At 37.5% G+C, this 25,517-nt stretch overlaps 1 protein-coding gene and 1 long non-coding RNA gene across 2 annotated transcripts; one reads left to right on the top strand and one right to left on the bottom strand.

Moving 5' to 3' along the window:
* The first annotated feature begins 3,740 nt into the window (after positions 1–3,740).
* Positions 3,741–5,657, top strand: LOC142553862 (phospholipase A1-Igamma2, chloroplastic-like). Its single transcript, XM_075664383.1, has 2 exons — positions 3,741–5,080; positions 5,166–5,657. The coding sequence occupies exons 1-2, from the start codon at positions 3,795–3,797 to the stop codon at positions 5,401–5,403; spliced, it is 1,524 nt and encodes a 507-aa protein (XP_075520498.1). The 5' UTR covers positions 3,741–3,794; the 3' UTR covers positions 5,404–5,657.
* LOC142553863 (uncharacterized) lies at positions 5,367–25,084 on the bottom strand. Its single transcript, XR_012822021.1, has 2 exons — positions 24,429–25,084; positions 5,367–5,681 (listed from the first exon to the last, which is right to left on the bottom strand). It is a non-coding gene; the product is annotated as an uncharacterized LOC142553863 (long non-coding RNA).
* Between the last annotated feature and the right edge of the window lie 433 nt (positions 25,085–25,517).

Genomic DNA, 25,517 nt, shown 5'->3' with positions numbered 1-25,517 from the left:
ATCATACTGAATCATATAAAGCATGTAAAAACTTAAAACTTTGAGGCTTGATGACTGATCTTTCCGGCGCAGATGGTGGCACAACCCTTTACAGGACCTTTGCTCTGATACCAACTGAAACGTCTACCCTTTTTATTGCTTAAAATGTACTAGAAATTTTTTTTTTATATAAACACTCAATTTTTGGCCATACACATAAACCTCATGAAAATATTAAAATATTTTCCCCTTTAAAATAAAACATCATACAACTAGCATTTTAAAAATCAAGTGAAATAGTCATAAAAATGAAATCGTTGCATGTTTTACCAAACCTAAAAAGCAATAAATTTGAAAAGTATAGCCCATACTAAACCTCTCAAAAATCTCTCAAAGCATAAATAAATAGTCTTAAAATCTTTAGCATAAATCATAAGTCATAATCGTAAATGCCGAAAAATAGAAGCGTTGGTCCTCGGGTTGTGTGCAACTTCAGTCCAGTCAAATCACCCATCAAGACCTCCTTCAAACTCACCTGCATCCATCACACCTAGTGAGTTTAAAGACTCAACACACCATCATCTTTATAGCAAGTAATACGTAATATTGTCAACATATAACAGTGAAAAATATTTGTATGCATAAACTTCAAACATGAACATTTTCGTAAACCTTTTATGATGCATGAACTTTAAATATAAACATTTTCAAAATGATGCATCAACTTTAAGCATAAACATTTTCATGACATGCATCACATACACCTTAACATTTTCCTTTTTTTTCCTCAACATGACATGACATAAAATATTTTTCATGATCATAAACATTTTTCATTTTCCTTTGTTGAATTCAGATCGTTAATTGTGACTTTTCTGACATGACATGAACATGAAAATTTGATGGATCTATCTACATGAAACCGCAGTACTGGGCGGCGGGGGATACCAGCAACACTCTCACCGATCAACTGGGCCCTGGCCTATCCTGATCGAATAGAAATAAGATCGTCGGGGTTCCCTCGAGGGCCTTTTCCCATAAATGGGTTCCCTCTGGGGCCTTTTCCCCTCACGATATTCCCATTCTTACCGTTACCACAAAACCGTTACCACATATTCGTAATGATGAAAATACGATCGTCGGGCTCCCACTGGGACCGTCACCCTCACGACATCCCCAACATTAACGAATTAGTCACAATTACTTCACTTCCTTCAACATTTACATTCTCATAACTTTATAAAAATCATGCATAACATAACATTTTTGTTTTTGAAACCAAGCATGCAACATGTCTTTTAAATGTCAACCTTAAATCATAAAAATTCGTGGACATTTAAAAATCATAATTTAATCATAAACATTACATAAACATTTTAAATGACATTTTAACCTCAAAATATTTAAAATAACAATTTGACATATTAAATCATAAAATTATAAAATTCCCTAAACATTTAAAATATCATTTTAACATATAAAATCACATAAACATTTAAAATATCATTTTAACATAAAAAATTCCATAAACATCCATCACTATAGGAAATAATCATATTAGCACATAAAACAGCATTCAGGGCACTGCCATGACGGTTACTAATTTTTAGGTGTAAAAAGACCGTTTTACCCCTGAACGTAAAATTCCTCGTTTTTGAATTTTTCTTGAATTCATTGACTCTAACATGTTCAAAATAATTATTTAAGCTTACATGAATTTTCTCATATTTTTATTTGGCATAAATTTATAACTTTTAAATTAATCTTTAAATAAGACGTATTAATGCATTTTAATCCCGAATTAAAACAAACCTTAATATAAAATTCCTAAATTCATAATTTAGTCTTTTTATATTATTTTAGCCCTTACAAACCATGACTCGACCCCCCATGAGCCGTTTTTCAATTTTAATTAGTTAAAAACCCTATTTTGACACCTAAACTTCGATCCCGAGCCAACTTTCGATTTTCACTAGTCACCCCAGAACCATATTGATCCAACACTTGACCAACATCCTAAAGTACCCTACTGGACCCTTAGACCACTAAGAAACCCAAGCCAAAGCCAAAAACAAGCCACCCCAAGTCACCCCTATTCTGGCCGAGAACTCCTAGTGTGGTAGGACTCTATGATTTGCTTCCCAACCCTTGCCAACGAGCCCAGCACTTGCACCAACCACCCGTGCACTTCCCTAAGCCCTTAGGACTCGCCCTAGCCCAGCCCCTGAGCCTCGGACCGAGTCCTTCCCTCCCAGCAAGCTACGCACCCCACGCGCAGAAACTGAATTTGCTCTCGGGTAGGAGTCCTCTTGTATCAGGACTCCTCCCAGCCCTCAAACCCGAGTCCTAGCTTGGCTAGGACTCTACCCTAGACTTAACCAAGCCCCTAGCCAGCCCTGAACCCAAGCCAAGGCCAGCCCTCCCCCTTGTGCATGAAACCCGACCCCTCATCGCTTGACAGCAACTCATGGATTTGCTTGTTCCCATGCTTCTGCCATGAGTTTGGGGGTTGTGTGAGACTCTAATACACATAAAAGCTTTGCTTGATCATCATTTACTATCATGGCAGCCCCCTTTTATGCATGAACAATTTATTGGATGCAAAATCATGAATTCGAAACTCCTATGTTCACTATTTCGAAAATACAGAAAAGTGGGTTCATGTTCTTCATGCGTACAATATTTAAACAATAATATGATATGATGGATGAGAAAAGAGATGTATGGCGTGCCTTTGCGTTATATTCGCACGAAAATCCGTTGACGACGAAGAACGGGACGCAACCTCGGCTTGAATCTCCCTTGCCCTTCTAACTTCCCTTCCCCAAAGTGTGTTGTGTGTGCCGTGAGCTTTGAGAAAGAGTTTTCAGATTTTTGAAAAGTGTAGCCGTGAGAATGTCTAGCTTGAGTAGGGTTTTGGTGATTTAAATATATTAATTACAATAATTAAATTACTAACTAGGCCTTAGGCCTATCAAGTCTTTAAATTAAGCCCATTAGTTTTAATTAGGATTTAATAAAATATAAATAAAGTTTTTGTTTAAATAAATTTGTGAATTAAATAGCCGGGTTGCCAAAAAAGCTCGCATTTTATTGAAAAACCAACACCGATAAAATTTACGTCCCGGCGTATAAAATCACCTCAAAACCCCTTATTTTCAAAAATAATTAAAAAAACCCACAATCATATTTTAAATAATTAAAAACAATTATTTAATAAAAATATTTTCTATTTTTCAGCCATCGGTCTCCGTTCCTCGATCGCAACTTGAATATCCCTAAAAATGCAATTTTATGCATGATGATAATTATAAAATCATATTTAACATGTATGCATGTATGTCACATAATCAAATAGCAATTAAAATCAGTTATTACTCATTTTCCATTATTTCCTAGATTTGCATGAAATTGGATTACGTCGTCTTAATTTTGGACCTTACACATATAGATGTATATATATTACTTGTTACTATGATTAAGGCTTGCTGAGTCAATAGAGTCACTAGATGTGAATGATGCATGTGAGGATTTTGATGCTGAGACAGGAGGGTTGAATGACTTAACTGGCTGGGCGGATGGTGCAGTATCCCGAGGACCTATGCATGCAAGTTTTTCCGCACAGTTATAATTTTACATTACTTTAAAGATTTTGATGAATTTTGTAAAGAGTGGTTTTTGATAAGATTATGACATTATGCTTATATATTGTATAGTCAATAATGTACGTATATGTATGTATATATATATAGACCGTCTCCACCATAAAGTTGCAACAAACAATCAGATTACTGACTTGCTATCACCATTCTACAATGGCGGTGTCTCTCTCCAGAATGGTTCTCGCCTTATCAAACCCCCTTCTCCAGGCCCGGAGACAGCCCGATTACATTCAGAAACAAAATCCCTCGGACCTGGAAACTCGTATCAAACTTTCAGCAACGAGGCCGTTGAGGCCTGCTAGAGCCATATCCATGGACTCTCTAGCATCATCCAGTACTGCAACCGGGCTTCAACAAGAACTAGGATCAGAGGCCAAAACAGATTCTCAGGATACGAGGACAATCGCCGATTCCTGGCGTCAATTACAAGGTGAAAATAATTGGGACGGGTTGCTCGACCCGATGGACCCATTGCTGCGGCACGAGCTGCTCAAATACGGAAGCAAGGTCCAAGCTTGCTACGACTCTTTCGAGTTCGACCCAACTTCGAAATATTTTGGCAGCTCCAGGTACTCCAAGCGTGAGCTTTACAAAACTCTTGGCATGGCGGAGATTGGCTACGACATCACCCGATACCTCTACGTCACATCCAACGTGAAATTGCCCAAATTTTTCTTGAAAACAAGATTTCCTAGAGTCTGGAGTACGGATGCTTCTTGGATGGGCTATATTACTGTTTCGAATGACAAAATGACGAAGAAGCTAGGAAGACGGGACGTGTGTATCGTCTGGCGGGGAACTATCACTAGGCTGGAATGGATTGCCGACCTGTCGAATTACTTGAAACCACTATCTTCTGAAATCCCATGTCCCGACCCTTTAGTGAGAGTCGAAGCAGGTTTTCTCACTATCTACACCGATGCAAAAAAGAACTGCCAGTACTGTAACATTTCCGTCAGGGAACAGGTTCTCGCCGAAATCTACAAGCTGGTTAACGAAACGTACCCTGACGAAGAGCTTAGCATCACCATAGTAGGGCACAGCTTGGGCTCGGCGCTGGCATTGTTAACCGCATACGACGTCGCGGAGACAGTAATCACTAGACGTAAAAATGACAACAGGAAGATACCGGTGACGGCGTTTACCTTCGCCGGGCCGCGCGTTGGGAACAACAGATTCAAGCAGAGGGTGGAACAATTGGGGGTCAAAGTGCTGCGGATTGTCAATGTTCATGATATCGTACCCGATTCTCCAGGCTTCTTGTTCAATGAGAATACGCCCCCTGCCATTATGAATGTCGTGGAGCATTTTCCGTGGGGTGTTTATACGCATATGGGAGTGGAGCTGGAGCTGGATCACAAGAATTCTCCATTCTTGAGGCCTGACGGGGACGTGGCTTGTGCCCATAACCTGGAAGGTTACCTCCACGTTCTCAATGGGTTAGTCCAGCTCCGAGATCTCAATCTATCACTTAATTTTCTAATCGAAGATATAATATACACACACAATTTGTTGTATATGCAGGTACCACGGTAAGGGCAAGAAATTTGAGCCGGCAATGGACAGGGATCCAGCATTAGTGAACAAATCCAGCGATTTCTTGAAAGATGAACTTGAAGTCATGATAAACTGGATGCAGAATCACAACAAGGGAATGGTGTTGAAGAACGGGCGTTATGTGCAGATTGAACGTAGCATGGAGGATCACATTACTGAAAATAACCATCATCACATCCAACAGATACGCACCCATGGACCATAATTTATATGTCAGAATATAAAAAAAATTCGATGCGCAGTTAAGCATCCATGTCGACTTTTTCGTTCAGAATGGCCATATGTGCTTATTAGTGTAAGTCGGGATTAAGAATACTTATTTTGATTTTTGATTATATTTAATATAACTAATAAATAATTCTACTACTGAAAATATAAAAGCTACAGGGGGTCCCGAAAGGATTTATATGGATACTATTTTGGTTTTAAATTTAAGGATGGAGGGTGAATTTCTTTTAATATTCGCAAAAAATTATTGTTCATCTTGTTGAAAATTAATATTTAAAATATGTGTGTTGAATATTTGAATGTTTAAAATAAGAGTTATAAATATTGAAAATTAGTGTGTGATGATGTAGATAATGATGAATTTATTTTTGGATTATTTGTAAAAAAATTCTATAAATAGCCTCACCATTTGTGAAGAAATTCACAATTGAGTTGAGAGAAAAACATTATAAAGTGTGTAGTTTGATATTTTAAGAGTTTGAGATTTTTATTTTTATCATAAATTTTTACTTTTTCATAACATGTTATCAGCATGAAGCTCTAAAAGTACTCCATATTTTTCCAAGCTCCAAAACAGAAGAAAAAGTACCCCCATGACAAACTTGGCAAAGCTCGAATTCATTGATCTTGATATTACGGGAAAAAATTATATGTCATGGACTCTCGATGTAGAAATGCATCTTGAGTAATTGGGTCTAAGTGAGACCATAAAAGAAAATGGCATATCAACATCACAAGAAAAGGCAAAAGCCATGATATTTTTGCGTCGACATATCGACGAGGGATTGAAATGTGAATATCTAATTGAAAAAGATCTCATGGCTTTGTGGAGGGATTAAAAGAAAGATTCGAACATATAAGGGAAGTTATACTTCCGACCGCCCGAGATGAATGGAATACGTTGAGATTCTAAGATTTTAAAAAAGTCAATGATTACAACTCGACGATGTATAGAATAATCTCGCAATTGAAATTTTGTGGACACGTGATTACTGAATTGGAAATGCTTGAAAAAATATTTTCCACTTTTCACGCATCGAATATAACTCTACAACAACAATATAGAGTGTGTGGATTTTCGAGATATTCTGAACTTATCGCCTCTCTCCTTGTGGCGGAAAAGAATAATGACCTGTTAATGAGAAATCATCAGGCACGACACACTGGTTCAACGGCATTTCCTGAAGTAATGTCGTAAACAAAAATGAATTTAAATCTGGAAACCAAAATCAAAGTTATAGACAACATTTTGGTCGAGGACGAAATCGTGGTCGTGGACGTGGACGTGGAAGTGGTTGTGGTCGTGGACGCGGCCGTGGTTTTGAAAATAATCGAGATAGTTACTTCTATAACTCATCTCAAAAGAGTGTCTCAAACCATCCACAGAAGAGGCATCATGAAAATATAAGTGTTAATGAGAATCACTCAAAAAGATTTGAAAGTTCTTGTTTCAGATGTGGTACTCTAGGACATTGGTCTCGTATTTGTCGAGCCCCTGAGCACCTTTGTAAACTTTATAAAGAATCAATAAAGGGGAAAGAAAAGGAGACCAACTTCACTGAACAGAGTGAACCTTTGAGTGATTCAACTCATTTTGATGCTGGAGATTTTCTGATTGATTTCTCAGACAATGATCAATTTGCTGGTGGAATAAATATGTAAAATATTTTATTTTTCCATGTACCCGTATGATAATGTTTTATCGTGTGCTATATTTTTTACATATATATTATATTGTATTTTATTTTTATAAATGTATTTTCAGTAATTTTATTTCATTGCATATTTTTTTTGAAGTTCAAACATGGAAAATTCTATGAACAAAGCTGAAGTTTGCATACCCGATAGTGGTACAACGCACACTAACCTCCGAGATAAAAGATATTTCTTGGAACTAAAACCAACAAAAACAATGGTGAATACAATATCAGGTCCTGTAGACTTGATTAAAGGATGTGGTAAAGCACAATTTTTGTTACCTAATGGTACAAAATTTTTTATCAATGATGCTTTATATTCACCACAATCGAAAAGAAATTTGTTGAGTTTTAATGATATATATTCCCATGGGTATGATACTCAAACAATGAATGAAGGGAATGAGAAATATATGTGTCTTGTCACATATAAATCAGGAAAAAAATATGTGATTGAAAAACTACCAATGCTCCCTACTAGATTGCATTATACACATATAAGTCTCATTGAATCAAACATGGTAGTTGATAATTCTTCAATATTAACAAATTGGCATGATCGATTGGGACATCCTGGTTCAACAATGATGCGAAGAATTATAGAAAATACACATGGTCATCCACTGAAAGACCTGAAAATCTTTCAGAATAATAAGTTTCAATGTAAAGCATGTTCTCTTGGAAAACTTATTATAAGACCATCACCAGTCAAAATCCAAAATGAATCACCAATGTTTCTTGAACGTATTCAGGGTGATATTTATGGACCAATTCATCCACCATGTGGACCATTCAGATACTTTATGGTATTGATTGATGCCTCCAGCAGATGGTCACATGTATGTTTATTGTCAACTCGAAATGTTGCATTTGCAAGATTACTTGCTCAAATAATAAAATTGAGGAATCAATTTCCCGATTATACAATCAAGAAAATTAGACTTGATAATGCTGGTGAATTTACTTCTCGGACTTTCAATGATTATTGTCTGTCTATGAGAATCATTGTTGAGCATCATGTTGCTCATGTACATACACAGAATGGATTGGCTGAATCATTGATTAAACATCTGCAAATGATTGCTAGACCAATGATTATGAAAACAAAGCTCCCTATTTCTATATGGGGACATGCAATTCTACATGCTGCTGCATTAATTCGCATCAGACCAAGTGCATATCATAAATACTCCTCATTGCAGCTTGCATTTGGTAAAATAACCAGACATTTCTCATCTGAGAATTTTTGGATGCATGGTGTATGTGTCTATTGCACCACCACAACGAAAGAAAATGGGACCTCAAATAAAGATTGGAATTTATATCGGTTATGATAGTCCATCAATCATTCGATATCTTGAACCTCAGACAGGTGACGTGTTCACAGCACGTTTTGATGATTGTTATTTTAATGAGAAAATATTCCAAATTTAGGGGGAGATAAGAAACATATCGAAAAAGAAATTACATGGTATGTATCATCATTGTTACATCTGGATCCAAGAACAAAACAATGTGAAAAAGATGTACAGCAAATTGTGCACTTTCAAAGAATAGCAAATCAAATACGAGATGCATTTACAGATGCAAAAGGGGTAACTAAATCATATATACATGCTGTAAATGCTCCTGCTCGAATTGAAATTTCGAAGAAACAAATTGAAGATACTCATGATGTCATTAAATGCCTGAAGCGTGGAAGGCCAGTCGGTTTCAATGATAAAAATCCTCGAAAAAGAAAATTCATAGAGAAACACGATGATCACAAAATAGATAATGATGTTCCTGAAGAAACACATGATGATGAAAATGTTCTGTCAGAACCACAAGCTGACGAGAATCGTGAAATCTATATCAACTATATTAATACTGGAAATATATGGAACCGAAAAGATATAAAAGAAATTGATGATATATTTTCTTATAATGTGGCAATTGACATCATAAATGATAATGAAGATCATGAACTAAAATCTTTTCGTGAATGTAAAAATCGGCAGGATTGGATAAAATGGAAAGATGCCATCCAGGTTGAATTGGATTCGCTAAATAAACGTAATGTTTTTGGACCTATAGTCCTTACATCTGAAGTTGTAAAACCTGTTGGATACAAATGGGTTTTTATTCGAAAGGGAAATGAGAAAAATGAAATTGTAAGATATAAAGCTCGACTTGTTGCACAAAGTTTTTCTCAAAGGCCTGGAATTGATTATGAAGAAACGTATTCTCCCGTGATGGATGCAATTACGTTTCGGTATTTGATTAGCTTGGCAGTATCTGGAAATTTAAAAATGCGTCTTTTGGATGTTGTTACAGCTTACTTATATGGATCACTTGATAGTAATATATATATGAAAATCCCTGAAGGATTTAAGATGCCTGAAGCACAAAGTTCAAAACCCAGAGAATGTTATTCTGTGAAATTACAAAGATCATTATATGGGTTAAAGCAATCTGGCCGAATGTGGTATAATCGGCTAAGTGATCACTTGATGAAAAAGGGATATGTAAATAATTCAATATGCCCTTGTGTTTTCATTAAGAAAACAACATCCGGATGCGTAATTATTGCTGTATATGTTGATGATTTAAACATCATTGGAACGAATAAGGAAATTCAAGAAGTTGTGTCATACTTGAAGGAAGAATTTGAAATGAAGGATCTTGGAAAAACAAAGTATTGTCTGGGTTTACAAATTGAACAAAAAGAATGTGGAATGTTTGTTCACCAGACAAATTATGTAGAAAAGATCCTTAAACGTTTTAATATGGATAAATAAAATCCTTTAAGTACTCCAATGGTTGTTAGATCATTAAACATAGAAAATGATCCATTCCGTCTATGTGAAGATGATGAAGATATTCTTGGTCCAGAAGTACCATATCTAAGTGCTATTGGTGCCCTTATGTATCTTACAAATTGTACAAGGCCCGATATATTTTTTGCTGTAAATTTATTGGCAAGATTTAGCACATATCCAACAAAGAGACACTGGAACGGAATTAAACATATATTACGTTATCTACGAGAAACAACAGACTTGGGACTTTTATATTCAAAATATGCTAATCCAAGTATAATTGGTTATGCCGATGCTGGATGTGAGAACCCGATATTTTACGATCCCAAGTAAATAAGGTAAAAAATACACGAGCTTAAAACTTAGCTTAATCTAAGATCAGAATACTTTCATTCTAATTATAAACTTAATTATGAACTTAGATTTTCAGCTAGTAACTCGTGGAAGTAACTTCAAAGCTCGGGGATTAGCTCAACAGAAGGCCGAGCTGCAAATAACCGCATCCATCGGAGAATTGTCACGGAAGGAGTAAAACCCCAGCTCAAGGACACGATCTGTCAGCTCGAAGCAGCTCAACCAAGTTTGTCCTAACAAAATCAAAAAGGGAGCTATAAGTTGAGCCAAGAGTTCGGACAAATTAAATGTGCAAGAAATGACCTTCGTGTTAACCCATGAAGGAGCTGCGGGAGGAGCTAAGAGCTAGGACATATTGATGATGCAGGAAATGACCTTTAGAAAATCAAGGTGACATTTAAGGATGCATGAACTTTTGAACCCACCATTATAACTAGTCTTGAACTTGGAGAACACATGGAATTTTGGTCTACAATTAATCACACCATTATGTCATTTCTTGTGCTCCAAGTGGTCGACCAAGGCAAGGTGAAGGGGCAAGAATTTTCTATAAATACCACCTAAAGTCACATACAAGAATGCACTTCAAAAATCCCTCAAAAACTCTCCCAAATTTTTGGCCCTCTCCTCACCCCTCAAGTCTCGACCGAAGTCAAGGAAGAAGGAGGAAATATTTTCGTGCAGTCTAGTACGGAAACCTTGTGCCGAAGTGCTGCCTGATCAAAGACAGTGTTTGTTAGAGTTGCGCCGAAGTGCTGCCGAAATTTCAAGAGAAAGCTTCGTACAAGAAATCTGTAAGTGGGCTTTTGATATATATTCGTTTGTATTTTAAAACTTGAATATGTATATCATGACATGCATGTATGTGTGTATTCATTTTCGAAAATTGCTATCTGTTCTATTTAAAATTTCGTTCGATTATGTGTTCTCTTTTATGCTTCGAAATTCGTTGATTCCGCTGTGTCCGTATGAAAACTCTGAAATATGAAAATCTGAAAAGTTCTGTCTGTTACTTCTGAATTATGTTGCATTGTTACGATTCGAAGTTGAAATGGGACGAGAATTGTGATTCTGTCTGGCCCCAATGGTGGGTATAAAACCATTTCTGTTATGGTGGGTATAAAACCATTTCTGCTTGGCCCCCACCGGTGGGTATAAAACCGAGTTCTGGCCTCACCCCTTAGAGGACAAACATATTGGGGACAATTTGACAATGGAAATGAGATGAGTAACAGTGTTTTTGTCTTTTCTGAAATGATCTGAATTATTTCTCTTTTGTTCTGAATCATTTGAAAATTTCAGTCTATTATTCGATTCTTTTTTGTCTTGTCAAGTTAATAATGTTAATTTTGAAAGTATGATAAAGAAAAGTTTTTTTAAGAATTAAGTTCTATATGTATATTTGGAATCGATCGACCCCCACTTGTTGAGTGTTTTCCCAAAACTCTCACCCCTTACAATTTCAAATAAAAATGAAGAGCAAGTAAACGAGGAGGAGCAAGAAGCGTTCTGGGGATGGTGATCAGATTTCGAGATCAGGAAATCGAGAATTGTACTCCTTTTCTTTTGTTTAGCTTCTGCAACTCTGATGTAAAAGTTTATTCTTTTGTCATTGTAAGACAATACTCTATTTATGAAAAAGACTGGTTTGATTTGATACGAGGCTTTATTGTTTTTCAATGTAATTGTTAAATAATGCCGGATGTCACCGACGCTTCGGACTCGGGGCGTGACATTTTAGTTGTATCAGAACTACCAGGTTCATAATCCCGCTGGGATTTTGATAGACAAAATTTGGCAAAGTCAAATTTTGGCAAAAGGCTAGTGTATCCCAATTTGAGTCCAACTTTCATCCGTTCTTGAAATTCAACTTCCATCTGTTTCCTAAATTTCGAACAGATTTAAAAAATCTATCTCTTTAATTGCTTCGCAATTCTTAGAATCAAAAATTTTTCCACGACCACTTTAATTGTGCCCTTTATTTGTGCCTTTCCATCCTTTATACAATTCTGATGCTTTGCTTTCGATTTTTATCCTAGGAAATGGCTGCTCCACGTACTCGCGCTCAGGCTGCCCTTCGCATGCGTCAGCTAACGATTGATAATCAGACTAGGGAGATCGCGACTTTGAAAGCGCAACTAGCCAAGGAAAGATTGGAGAAACAAGAGCTTAGTGAGGTTAGACACATACTTGAGACTGATGTACAGCGATTGACTCATCATCTGGACTTGGCGGAGAGCCAGCTGTTGCAGATACCGACCGATTCCGTTCGCATCACACGCTTAGTTGCACTTAACAGGGATTTATTGGAGAAAGTAGAGATAGAGCGTGGACGTGCTGCTCAGGCCCGTCAGCGCCAGGAGGAGTACAACGCCAGGCAGGATCGGTACATTTCGAAGCTCCACAGCGCTATGGACAGACTTCAGGATCAGAATAACTACCTACATTTGGTGATAGAGAACATGGAGGAAGAGGAGGTAGCACTGATGGAGGTGGCCGGAGACGACAGTGCCAGCGACAGCGACGGCGGAGAGATGATCGATTAGATTAGCATTATAATAAAGTATCTAGATTGTAGTAAACTTGTGACTAAGAAAATAATATGTGTACCAAACTATTTTTAAACTTTCTATTATCTTATTGCATATTTAAGAATGGATCAGTATCTTATTTAAATGTTTTTATAGGAAACCAACATGGACTTTCAAAGCATTATAAATGAACTTCAGAAACAACTTCAGGAAAAAGAGTCAGAAATTAAAACGCTGAAAGAAAAGAATGATAAACTTGAGAGAGATAACTATCAGTTGGACGGAAATAACGTGGGCATGATGGAGGATCTTCGTGAGGCTAGAGTGGAAGAGAAGAAACTACGCGAAGACGTTGGACGTTACGCGGCATACCATCTAGAGTCAGAACGTCAGCACGAGATCACCAAGCAAGAATTGAAGAAAGCGCAAGATAGGATTTTTACGCTCGAAATTCGGGAAAATAGTCTTCTCAAAACCCAGCGTCGTCTTCAGGAACGGATTGAAGAGCAAGAAATCGATGAAAATTTGAGCCAATCAACAATACAAGAACTACAGGATCAAGTAAACAATCTCGATCACCACAACACACAATTGCAGAATTACATCGAGAATCTACAAAATGAGATGGTCAATATGGAAGAACTCATGGAACAACTGGAAGAAAACCCTGTGGAAGAAGAAATTAATGAAGCAGTAGGGGACGGAGAAGTAATAGACGAGTAGGGAGAGAGAGTTCTAGAATAGGCTTCGTTTGTATTTGATTAATCATTTGTTTTGAAAAATATTTGGTTGTATGAAAATTTTTACAATTTAATGAAATTATTCCTTTTATTAAATATTGTGGCAAACAAATTAATAAAATACATGTTTATAGGAAATGACAGGCAGACCACCCCGAAACAACCGTAACCCTCGTGGTACCAACCAAGATGAAAACCCACCACCACCACCTCCGAGAGTAAATCTCAGTCAAGAGGATATGATGGCAATAGCTACTATCGTAACTGCAACGTTACAAGGATTCGTCAACCCATTGGCTAACGCCATCCAACCACCACCTGAACCGCAACCGCGTGGGATTAAGTACCATTACGAATCTCTCAGAAGGAATCGAGTTCCAACTTTCGATGGGAACCCAGACCCAGAAGTCAGCCACAACTGGCTCAAGAACGTCGAAACACAACTACATTTACCGGAGATACCTGAAGAACTGAGAGTGGAGGTTGTAACACCGTTTTTGGAAGACCGAGCTAGGAAATGGTGGGAAACTGTGTCGCCATCTTTGGCAGAAGTGGAAGAGATCACATGGCAGATTTTTAAGATAGAATTTTTGAAACAATAATATCCCGCTGAATTTCGACTACAGAAGTTGGGTGAATTTGAAAACTTCAAACAGGCTCCGGACATGTCAGTGATGGAATACACTTCATGGTTCAACGATCTGGGAACCTATGTCCCAACGATCATGTCGGATGAAACGTTAAAAATGAATCGATTCAAGAAGGGACTCAACAGTCGAATTCAGTCGGCATTGGCAGTATTCAAGCCAAACAACTTTGCGGATTTGATGGGCGCTGCAATGAGCGCAGAAACTGATATCAAGCGACGCGAGGAAGAAAACAAGAACAAAAGACCGATGAGCAGTCAATCTACTCAGAATGGTCCCAAGTTTAAGAAACAAAATTATTCAGGTGGGTCTTTCAAAGGAAATTCTGGCAGTGCTGGTAACACCGAAGGAAAGTGGTGTGATACATGTCGACAGAAACATGTTGGAGAATGTTATCGGAAGACAGACGCTTGTTTTAAGTGCGGAAAGGTGGGTCATAGAATTAAAGATTGTCCTGAAAACAAGGACAAAGGGACAGGGCCCAGCAAGCAACATGAAAACAAGACTAATGCTCGTTTATGCAATAACCCAAGAGGAAGCTGATAACACCAATGAAGTGGTGGCAGGTACCATTTTACTCAATAAAATGCCTGCATATGCTTTGTTTGATTGTGGTGCCACACATTCATTTGTGTCTAGAAGATTTGCTAAAAAGCATAAACTTGAGCATGATATTCTTAGTGAACCGTTAAGAGTAGCAACACCTGCCAGCAAAACAATTGAAACACACAAAGTGTATCGAAACTGTAAAATTTGTATCAGCAATCAAACTTTTGAAGTGGAATTAATTCAACTCAATATGGTTGAGTTTGACATTATCCTTGGAATGGACTGGTTAGCTAAAAACCATGCCATGGTAGACTGTCAAAAGAAAGATATTAGACTTCAGACTTCTACTAAGGAGGAAGTCATATACCATGGGAAGTCCAAAGAAAGGAAATCTCTGTTATCTGCCTCACAAGCCTGGAAGGCCATAAAAGGAGGAGAAGAGATTTATCTGGCAATGATCAATGAAGTCAAGGGAGAAGAAATTCCAAAGATGGAAGATATACCGATTGTTCAAGAATTTCTAGATGTTTTTCCCGAAGAGTTACCGGGTGAGATACCCGATAGGGAAATAGAATTGAAATCAATTTGGTCCCTGATGCTGCACCAATATCAAAGGCACCATACCGAATGGCTCCAGCTGAATTAAAGGAGCTAAAGGAGCAACTGCAGGAATTATTAGACAAGAAGCAGATTCGCCCCAGTGCATCCCCATGGGGAGCCCCAGTGCTTTTTGTAAAGAAAAAGGACGGAAGCATGAGGCTATGTATTGACTATCGGGAGTTGAACAAGATCACCATAAAGAATAAGTACCCACTCCCAAGAATAGATGACCTTTTCGATCAGTTAAAGGGAGCCAAGGTCTTCTCAAAACTAGATCTGAGATCTGGTTACCATCAGTTGAAGGTCAAAGCGGAAGACATCCCTAAAACTGCTTTTAGGACAAGATATGGACATTACGAATTCACGGTAATGCCTTTTGGCCTAACGAATGCTCCTGCAGCATTCATGGACCTGATGAATCGGGTATTCAAACCATATCTTGACAAGTTTGTGGTTGTCTTTATAGATGATATCCTTGTGTACTCACGAAGTGAAGAAGAACACAAAGAGCATCTGCGTCTCACTTTGCGGACACTTCGAGAAAAGGAACTATACGCCAAATTCAAGAAATGTGAATTTTTGTTAAAAGTGTGGCGTTCTTAGGACATATAATTTCTGAATTAGGAGTGTCAGTAGACCCTAAGAAGGTAGAGGCAATCAAGGATTGGCCACAACCAAAGACGGTGACTGAAGTCAGGAGTTTTCTGGGTTTAGCAGGCTACTATAGAAAATTTGTGGAAGGATTTTCTTCGATAGCCATTCCACTCACCAAACTTACTCAGAAAAATTCGAAATTCATTTGGAATGAAGCTTGTAAAAAGAGTTTCGAAACCCTGAAGACGAAACTCGCATCCACACCAGTACTCATTCTTCCCGAGGATGGTAAGAATTTCACTGTATACAGTGACTCATCAAAGGAAGGATTAGAGTATGTGCTTATGCAGGAAGGTCAGGTAATTGCTTATGCCTCACAGCAACTAAAACCATATGAGCAGAATTACTCCACTCATGATTTGGAATTAGCCGCAGTAGTATTTGCGCTTAAAATCTGGAGGCACTACCTTTATGGAGTAAAATGCGAAGTTTTTACTGATCGCCAGAGCCTCAAGTACATTTTCACTCAAAAGGAATTAAACATGAGACAAAGAAGATGGATGGAACTTCTCAAGGACTATGATCTATCAATCAATTACCATTCGGGTAAGGCAAATAAGGTGGCAGATGCGCTGAGTCGAAGGAACCCTGGGAAGGTGAACTTAAATTCCCTATCAGTGCAACCAAACCTCCGAGAGACCATCAAGTTGAAGCAGAGTCAAGACACCTCCATCCTTAAAATTCAAGAACAAATCCAAGAAGGAAAAGTTCCAGAATTTCAAATTGATGAAAATGGAATACTCTGGATGAAAGGACGATTGTATGTGCCAAACGTCGATGGAATTCGAGAAGAAGTAATGGCCGAGGCACATAAATCGAGATTTTCAGTACATCCAGGGAGTACCAAAATTTACAGAGACTAAAAAAATAATTACTGGTGGAACGGTATGAAGAAAGACGTAGCTGTCTTTGTTGCATAGTGTTTGGTCTGTCAACAAGTCAAGGCGGAACATCAAAGGCATGGAGGACTTTTACAACCATTGGAAATACCAGAGTGGAAGTGGGATAACATCTCCATGGATTTCGTAGTAGGGCTACCACGATCAAGGCAGGGTCACGATGGGATCTGGGTGATCATTGACAGATTGACCAAGTCTGCCCATTTCTTGCCAGTACGGATGAATTATAATTTGGATAAATTAGCCACTTTGTATATGGACAACATAGTGAGGCTACATGGAGTTCCAGCGAGTATTCTGTCTGACAGAGATCCAAGATTTGTATCAAGATTTTGGAAAAGTTTCCAGAAGGCTATGGGAACCAAGGTTACTCTCAGCACGGCCTATCATCCCCAGACTGATGGCCAAACCGAAAGGACAATTCAAACCCTCGAAGATATGCTGAGGGCATGTGCACTGGACTTTTCTGGAAATTGGAGTGAACAGTTACCCCTGATCGAATTCGCTTATAACAACAGCTATAATAGTAGCATTGAGATGGCTCCGTATGAGGCTTTGTATGGAAGAAAGTGTAGGTCGCCCCTATATTGGGACGAGGTCGGAGAAAAAGCTGTTACCGGACCAGAACTCATTCAGCTAACCGTTGATAAAGTAGTAATAATCAAGGAAAGACTCAAGGCAGCCCAGGATAGGCAAAAGAGCTGGGCCGACCTGAAGAGAAGACCCTTACAGTTGGAAATTGGTGAGAAAGCTTATGTCAAGGTCTCCCCTATGAAAGGAGTAGTTCGATTCAGTAAATCCGGAAAGTTGAATCCGAGATATGTGGGATCGTTCCAGATACTGGAAAACGTAGGAACCTTAGCCTATTGATTAGCGTTACCACCGGACATGGCAAGAATACATAACGTTTTCCACATCTCACAACTGAGGAAGTATGTCCCAGACCCGAGTCATGTACTCAAAGTTGCACCACTGATGATTGAAGGAAACTTCAACGAAGAACTCAAATACGAAGAAGTCCCTATTCGAATAGTGGACACAAAAGACCAAGTATTGAGGCACAAGACAATACCTTATGTCAAGGTATAGTGGTCAAATCATACTGAAAGAGAGGCAACTTGGGAACTCGAGGAGAAGATGCGGTCACAATACCCTCACCTATTTGAATGATCAAGCCAATGCAAGTTTCGGGGACGAAACTTTTAATAAGGAGGGAGGGATGTGAGAACCCGAGATTTTACGATCCCAAGTAAATAAGGTAAGAAATACACGAGCTTAAAACTTAGCTTAATCTAAGATCAGAATACTTTCATTCTAATTATAAACTTAATTATGAACTTAGATTTTCAGCTAGTAACTCGTGGAAGTAACTTCAAAGCTCGGGGATTACCTCAACAGAAGGCCGAGCTGCAAATAACCGCATCCATCGGAGAATTGTCACGGAAAGAGTAAAACCCCAGCTCAAGGACACGATCTGTCAGCTCGAAGCAGCTCAACCAAGTTTGTCCTAACAAAACAAAAAAGGGAGCTATAAGTTAAGCCAAGAGTTCGGACAAATTAAATGTGGAAGAAATGACCTTCGCGTTAACCAATGAAGGAGCTGCGGGAGGAGCTAAGAGCTAGGACATATTGATGATGCAGGAAATGACCTTTAGAAAATCAAGGTGACATTTAAGGATGCATGAACTTTTGAACCCACCATTATAACTAGTCTTGAACTTGGAGAACACATGGAATTTTGGTCTACAATTAATCACACCATTATGGCATTTCTTGTGCTCCAAGTGGTCGACCAAGGCAAGGTGAAGGGGCAAGAATTTTCTATAAATACCACCTAAAGTCACATACAAGAATGCACTTCAAAAATCCCTCAAAAACTCTCCCAAATTTTCGGCCCTCTCCTCACCCCTCAAGTCTCGACCGAAGTCAAGGAAGAAGGAGGAAATATTTTCGTGCAGTCTAGTACGGAAACCTTGTGCCGAAGTGCTGCCCGATCAAAGACAGTGTTTGTTAGAGTTGCGCCGAAGTGCTGCCGAAATTTCAAGAGAAAGCTTCGTACAAGAAATCTGTAAGTGGGCTTTTGATATATATTCGTTTGTATTTTAAAACTTGAATATGTATATCATGACATGCATGTATGTGTGTCTTCATTTTCGAAAATTTCTATCTGTTCTATTTAAAATTTCGATCGATTATGTGTTCTCTTTTATGCTTCGAAATTCGTTGATTTCGCTGTGTCCGTATGAAAACTCTGAAATCTGAAAATCTGAAATGTTCTGTCTGTTACTTCTGAATTCTGTTGCACTTGTTACGATTCGAAGTTGAAATGGGACGAGAATTGTGATTCTCTCTGGCCCCAATGGTGGGTATAAAACCATTTCTGTTTGGCCCCCAATGGTGGGTATAAAACCATTTCTGTTTGGCCTCCAATGGTGGGTAGAAAACCACTTCTGTCTAGCCCCCACCGGTGGGTATAAAACCGAGTTCTGGCCTCACCCCTTAGAGGACTAACATATTGGGGACAATTTGACCATGGAAATGAGATGAGTAACAGTGTTTTTGTCTGTTCTGAAATGATTTGAATTATTTCTGTTTTGTTCTGAATCATTTGATAACTTCAGTCTATTATGCGATTCTTTTCTGTCTTGTCAAGTTAAGAATGTTAATTTTGAAAGTATGATAAAGAAAAGTTTTTTTAAGAATTAAGTTCTATATGTATATTTGGAATCGATCGACCCCCACTTGCTGAGTGTTTTCCCAATACACTCACCCCTTATAATTTCAGATAAAAATGAAGAGCAAGTAAACGAGGAGGAGCAAGAAGCGTTCTGGGGATGGTGATCAGATTTCGAGATCAGGAAATCGAGAATTGTACTCCTTTTCTTTTGTTTAGCTTCTGCAACTCTGATGTAAAAGTTTATTCTTTTGTCATTGTAAGACAATACTCTATTTAAGAAAAAGACTGGTTTGATTTGATACGAGGCTTTATTGTTTTTCAATGTAATTGTTAAACAATGCCGGATGTCACCGACGATTCGAACTCAAGGCGTGACACTGGATACTTATCTGATCCACACAAGGCACGTTCCCAAACTGGATATGTATTTACTCGTGGAGGCACTTCAATTTCTTGGCGTTCACAGAAACAAACACTCGTAACAACTTCATCAATTCATGCCGAGATTATTGCACTAATGAAGCAAGCCGTGAATGTGTGTGGTTAAAATCAATGACCCAACATATCCAAATCTCATGCGGATTATCATTCGACGAGAAGCCTGTGATACTATATGAAGATAATGCTGCATGTGTTGCTCAAATGAAAGAAGGATACATAAAAAACGACAGAACTAAAAATATTCTTCCTAAGTTCTTCGCATTCACTAAGGAGCTTGAGAGAATAAATATATTGATGTTCATTACATTCAGTCAAGTGAAAACTCATCAGATCTCTTCACAAAGGCACTTCCTACGACAATATTCAGAAAGCACATATATAATATTGGGATGCGCAATCTATGAAATTTGTGAAGAATTGTTCGTGTCAACATGAGGGGGAGTTTACGTGACTGCACTCTTTTTCCCTTACTATGGTTTTTATCCCAATGGGTTTTTCCTATTAAGGTTTTTAACGAGGGAGTATAAAAACGCGTAATGAAGACAATCATTATGATCATCATCACAAGGGGGAGTGTTGAAAATTAATATTTAAAACATGTGTGTTGAATATTTGAATGTTGAAAATAAGAGTTGTAAATATTGAAAATTAGTGTGTGATGATATAGGTAATGATGAATTTAATTTTGAATTATTTGTAAAGAAATTCTATAAATAGCCTCACCATTTGTGAAGAAATTCACAATTGAGTTGAGAGAAAAATATTATAAAGTGTGTAGTTTGATAATTTTGAGAGTCTGAGATTTTTACTTGTAACGCCCCGAAAATTTTAAGGTTCACGTAAACCACATGCGCGCAAGTTATTAAATTCTTTGTATTTTAAATTAATTATTTTAATTGCATGAATTAATTATGTTGTGCATACTTGCATGTTTAAACTATATTTTTCTACATGATTGCATTAAAATGTATTTTTAAAGGTTATTCGAGTTGCGATCGAGGAACGGAGACCGGGGGCTGAAAAATTAGAAAATGTTTTTATTAAATAATTATTTTTAATTATTTAAAATATGGTTGATGGTTTTTCATATTTTTGAAAATAAGGGGTTTTGAGGTGATTTTATACGTCGGGACGTAAATTTTATCGGTGTTGGTTTTTCAACTAAAACTCGAACTTTTTGGTAACCCGGCTATTAAATTCACAAATTTATTTAAACAAAAACTTTGACAATATTTTATTAAATTCTAATTAAAACTAATGGGCCTTAATTGTTGATTTATTAGGCCTAAACCTTATTTAGTGAATTAATTAGTATTTAAAATGTATTTCTCCCAAACCCTTGACACATTGGTCACGCCTACTTTTCTGAAATTTGGCCTCCCCAAAACACTTCATGCACGAACACACACACACACAAATTCTCAAGGAAAATTTTGGTGGTAGCTTAAGGAATAAAGTTCAAAGCCAAGGTCTTGCCCCGTTCTTCGACGTCGTCAACGTATAATCGTGCGTATAAAACGCAAAGGCACGCCATAATTCTTCTTTTTCTCTTCGATCACACCCTAATATGCATTTAATTATGGTTGACATGAAAAACAAGCATCTCTTTTATTAATTTCGTTTTTATACATACACATGAGTTTAAAGCATGTTTTTGTGTCCCAAAACTTGTGTTATCTTTGCAAGAGGGGGGCTGCCATGGTAGGTAACTTGGAGGGGATGTTTTTACACAATTTAGGGGTCTTAGAACACACGAGACATGCTGCAAACGAAAGAGAAATAAACTGAAACCGTAAGAATAAAATCAGAAGAAGGAACCGTGAGTGGGGTTGGCTTGTGCAAGATGCTTTGGCTCGTTTCTTTGCATGGGCTGGTGGGGCGCAACCAGGACTCGTCCAGGGTCAGGGGTGGTCTCGGTCTAGGGCTGGGTTGGGTCCTAGGGTGGCTAGGGTTCGAGTTTTAGGCTTGGGGAAGGAGTCCACCCGAAGTGGGACTCCTCCCATATTCACGCGCAGGATTTGTTCAGGAGAGAAGAGGGGCTCGCGGCTCGGTCTGGGGGCGAGCTGGGTGGTTCATCAGGGTCCTAGGGTGATGGGTAGGGGTCGATCCAGGGCTTGGTGCAAGTGGGTGCTCTGTGGCTCAAGCCAAACGACAGAAGCGCAAGGGAAGCTCCATGGTGCGCAGGCTGTTGTGCTTGGTTCAGGGGTTTCGTGCGCAGGGCCCAGGGGCTGGGTCGGTCTGGGATTGGTCTGGTCGTGGTCTAGGGAAGTTTAGGGTCGTGAGGGGTCGAGTGGTTAGGGCTTGGAGGTGTCCTAGTTGACAATGAAACCTAATACACAAGGGTACTAACTCACGCACACATGCAGAATAATAGAGTCTAGTTTCAGAAGGTTTTGAGCGAGCATGGGCCGGGTTTTTGGGGCTGGGCTTGGTCAGTAGGGTCCCTAGGTGGGTTGGCTAGGTGTTGGCTCAAGGTGGCTCGGGCGTGGCTCGAGTAAATTGGGAGATGGCTCGGTGTGTTCGCCGGTGTGTCAAAAACGAATATAATAAAGCAAAAATTGAATCCATGGGTCCACGGGTGTGGCTCATGACTTGGAAGGGTAGAATAAATCATAAAAAGGTTATGTTAAAAATTTGAGATCAAACTAACGAGTTTTGGATTTATTCGAAATTTAATCGCCGCACGAAACGCTAATTAACGAGTTAATTGAAACGCCTAGTTTAAGCTTAATAAAATTATGAAAAATTAGATTTAATCTTAAATAATTATTATAAGTCTAAGTTTTTAATTTGGGAATTTTATATTAAGGTTTGGTTTAATTCGGGATTAAAACACATTAATACGTCATATTTAAAGAATAAATTAAAAGTACTTGATTTAAGCTAAATAAAAATATGAGAAAATTCATGTGAGCTTAAATAATTATTTGGGACATGTTAGAGTCAATGGAATTAAGAAAAAATAAAAAATGTGAAATTTTACGTCCAGGGGTAAAACGGTCTTTTTACACCTAAAAATTAGTAAACGTCATGGCAGTGTCCTAAATGCTATTTTATATGCTAATATGATTATTTTCAATGATTATGGATGTTTATACGTTAATATGTCAATTCTAAATGTTTATGGATTTTTAAGAGGATATGTTTATTGATTTATGATAATATGCGAAAACGTTTATTTTAAATGTTTATTTTAAACATTTATGATGTAAAAATATTTATTTTAAAAATGTTCATGGATGTTTATGATTTTTAATATGTTAAGTGATGATTTTTAAATGTCTATGATTTTTATGATTTAAATATGGACATTTAAAAGACATGTTGCATGCTTGGTTTCAAAATAAAAATGATATTATATGCATGTTTTTATTAAATGATGATAACATGTTGAAGGACGTGAAGGGATTCTGACTACTACAATATGTTGGAAATATCGTGAGGGTTATGGTCCCAGTGGGAGCCCGACGATCGTGTTTCCGTTGATACGAATACGAATATGATGAATATGATTGGAGATGTCGTGAGGGGAGAAGGCCCCAGAGGGAGCCCATTTATGGGAGAAGGCCCCAGAGGGAGCCCCGACGATCGTATTTCCAATGCCATGATATGTTAATACGTAGGCCAGGGCCCAGTTGACCGGTGAGAGTGTTGCCGGTGTCCCCCGCCGCCCAGTACTGTGGTTACATGTAGATGGATCCATCGCCCAATACGTTTAAGAATACGAGTCACAATCACGATCTGAATTCAACAAACACGAACATTAACATGAATATGGATACGAATATGGATACGAATATGGATATGAATATGAATATGTTTATGTGATATGTTTATGTTTATATAAAAACGTTTTTATGAAAATGTTTTTATGCATCATGAAAATGTTTACGAAAATGTTTATGTTTATGCATCTTCATGAAAATGATATTTTAAGTTCAAGTATTTTTCACTGTTATATGTTAACTGTATTACGTATTATTCGTTATCAAGAATATGACGTGTTGAGTCTTTAGACTCACTAGGTGTGATTGATGCAGGTGTTATTGATTATGAATATGATAATGGAGGTTTTGATGGTTTATCTGACTGGACTGAAGGTGCACATAACCCGAGGACCAACGCTAGTTTTCCGCACTAGTTATGATTTATGATTTTGAGTTATGTTAAAGATATTTTTTCGACGTTTTATTTGTGAGTGGTTTTTGAGAGGTTATAGTATGGGCTATACTTTTCAAATGTTAGATGCTTGATTTATTTTAAAATGATGTCAAAAATATTTTATGTAATTTTTGATGGTTCGGTCGATGCTAAGAGAAGTTTAAAAAAAAAAATTTCTAGTACTTTTTAAGAAAACGAATAGCAGACGTTTCATTATTTTTTACCATAAATTTTACTTTTTCATAACACACCTTTTAATTTAGTTGTAATTTTAATTAGCCAAATATAAGAAATTAACTAAATTTACATTGGTCCAACTGTGAGAAACAGAGGAAGTATTTCATTTAAAATTATGGAAGGACGTACAAAACAATAATTAATCATAGTTACGATGACAATTTTTATAACTCGTCCATATTTAACACTCAAATGAACCTATTAAAAGTTTTCAAATGGTGTCTGAGTTGATATAGTAGGTGAACGCTTGATCAATTGTTAGAAGTTCGATTCTCACTATCAATAACTTCTCAAACGAGTTTATCGCACATGGTTCTTGCTCAGTATGCATTGTTTACCTGACTAACGAGATGTGTCCGTTAATGTGCTAGTACGATGGTTTTGATTATTGCGTTGGTTCGAAGATTTACTTTGTGTACATCGATGAGTAGTACCTGCGAGTTCCTACGTAATAATAAAAAGTAACCACAGAGAAATTATAAGAAGAAATTGTATCTCAATCGATATCTTTCCGAATTTGCATTTAATGTTCAAATTAATTTCAAGAAATGCATTATTCCATGCTCAGACAATGATTCAGTGTATTTTTTTTCCATGACCATATACCTCAATTTGAAACAATTTGAAAATTCTACATATAAAGATAAAAGACAGTCAATGGCTATGCTTTTCGCAATTCTGCCCAACTCAAGCCTAGGATATATGAGTGTTGAATTCTTTTCTTACATTATATATATATATAATTTCAAAATGAAATTCTCAATTTTCAGTTATTATACCCCAAAAAATACCTGACGAGTTACCCTCAAAAAATTCAAGTTAATCAATGACTTATAGTCTATTTGACATAAGATCTCAAATACAAGATCTCAAATACAAGAATAAATATCAAACTCTGATCCAAAAATTTGAACATGAATAGAAGCTACCAACGTCATACTATGACCACTAACTAGATGCCACAGCAAGCGGGACCAATGATAATTCAGGTTTCATTTTTCCTTTTTAAATAAATATCAAACTCTGATCCAAAAAGATGAGAAAAAATCCAAAAGTTCGCAAATTTTTGGATCATGTTAAAATTAAAAATTTATGATAAAAAT

The sequence above is a fragment of the Primulina tabacum genome, chromosome 8, assembly GCF_025594145.1.
Source record: "Primulina tabacum isolate GXHZ01 chromosome 8, ASM2559414v2, whole genome shotgun sequence".
NCBI lineage: Eukaryota > Viridiplantae > Streptophyta > Magnoliopsida > Lamiales > Gesneriaceae > Primulina > Primulina tabacum.
This window is presented reverse-complemented; position numbering and strand designations above follow the sequence as displayed.

Coding starts and splice junctions, on each gene's coding strand:
- LOC142553862 (XM_075664383.1), top strand. CDS start 3,795: ATGGCGGTGTCTCTCTCCAGAATGGTTCTCGCCTTATCAAACCCCCTT. Junction 5,081..5,165: donor TACCTCCACGTTCTCAATGG/GTTAGTCCAGCT, acceptor TTGTATATGCAG/GTACCACGGTAAGGGCAAGA.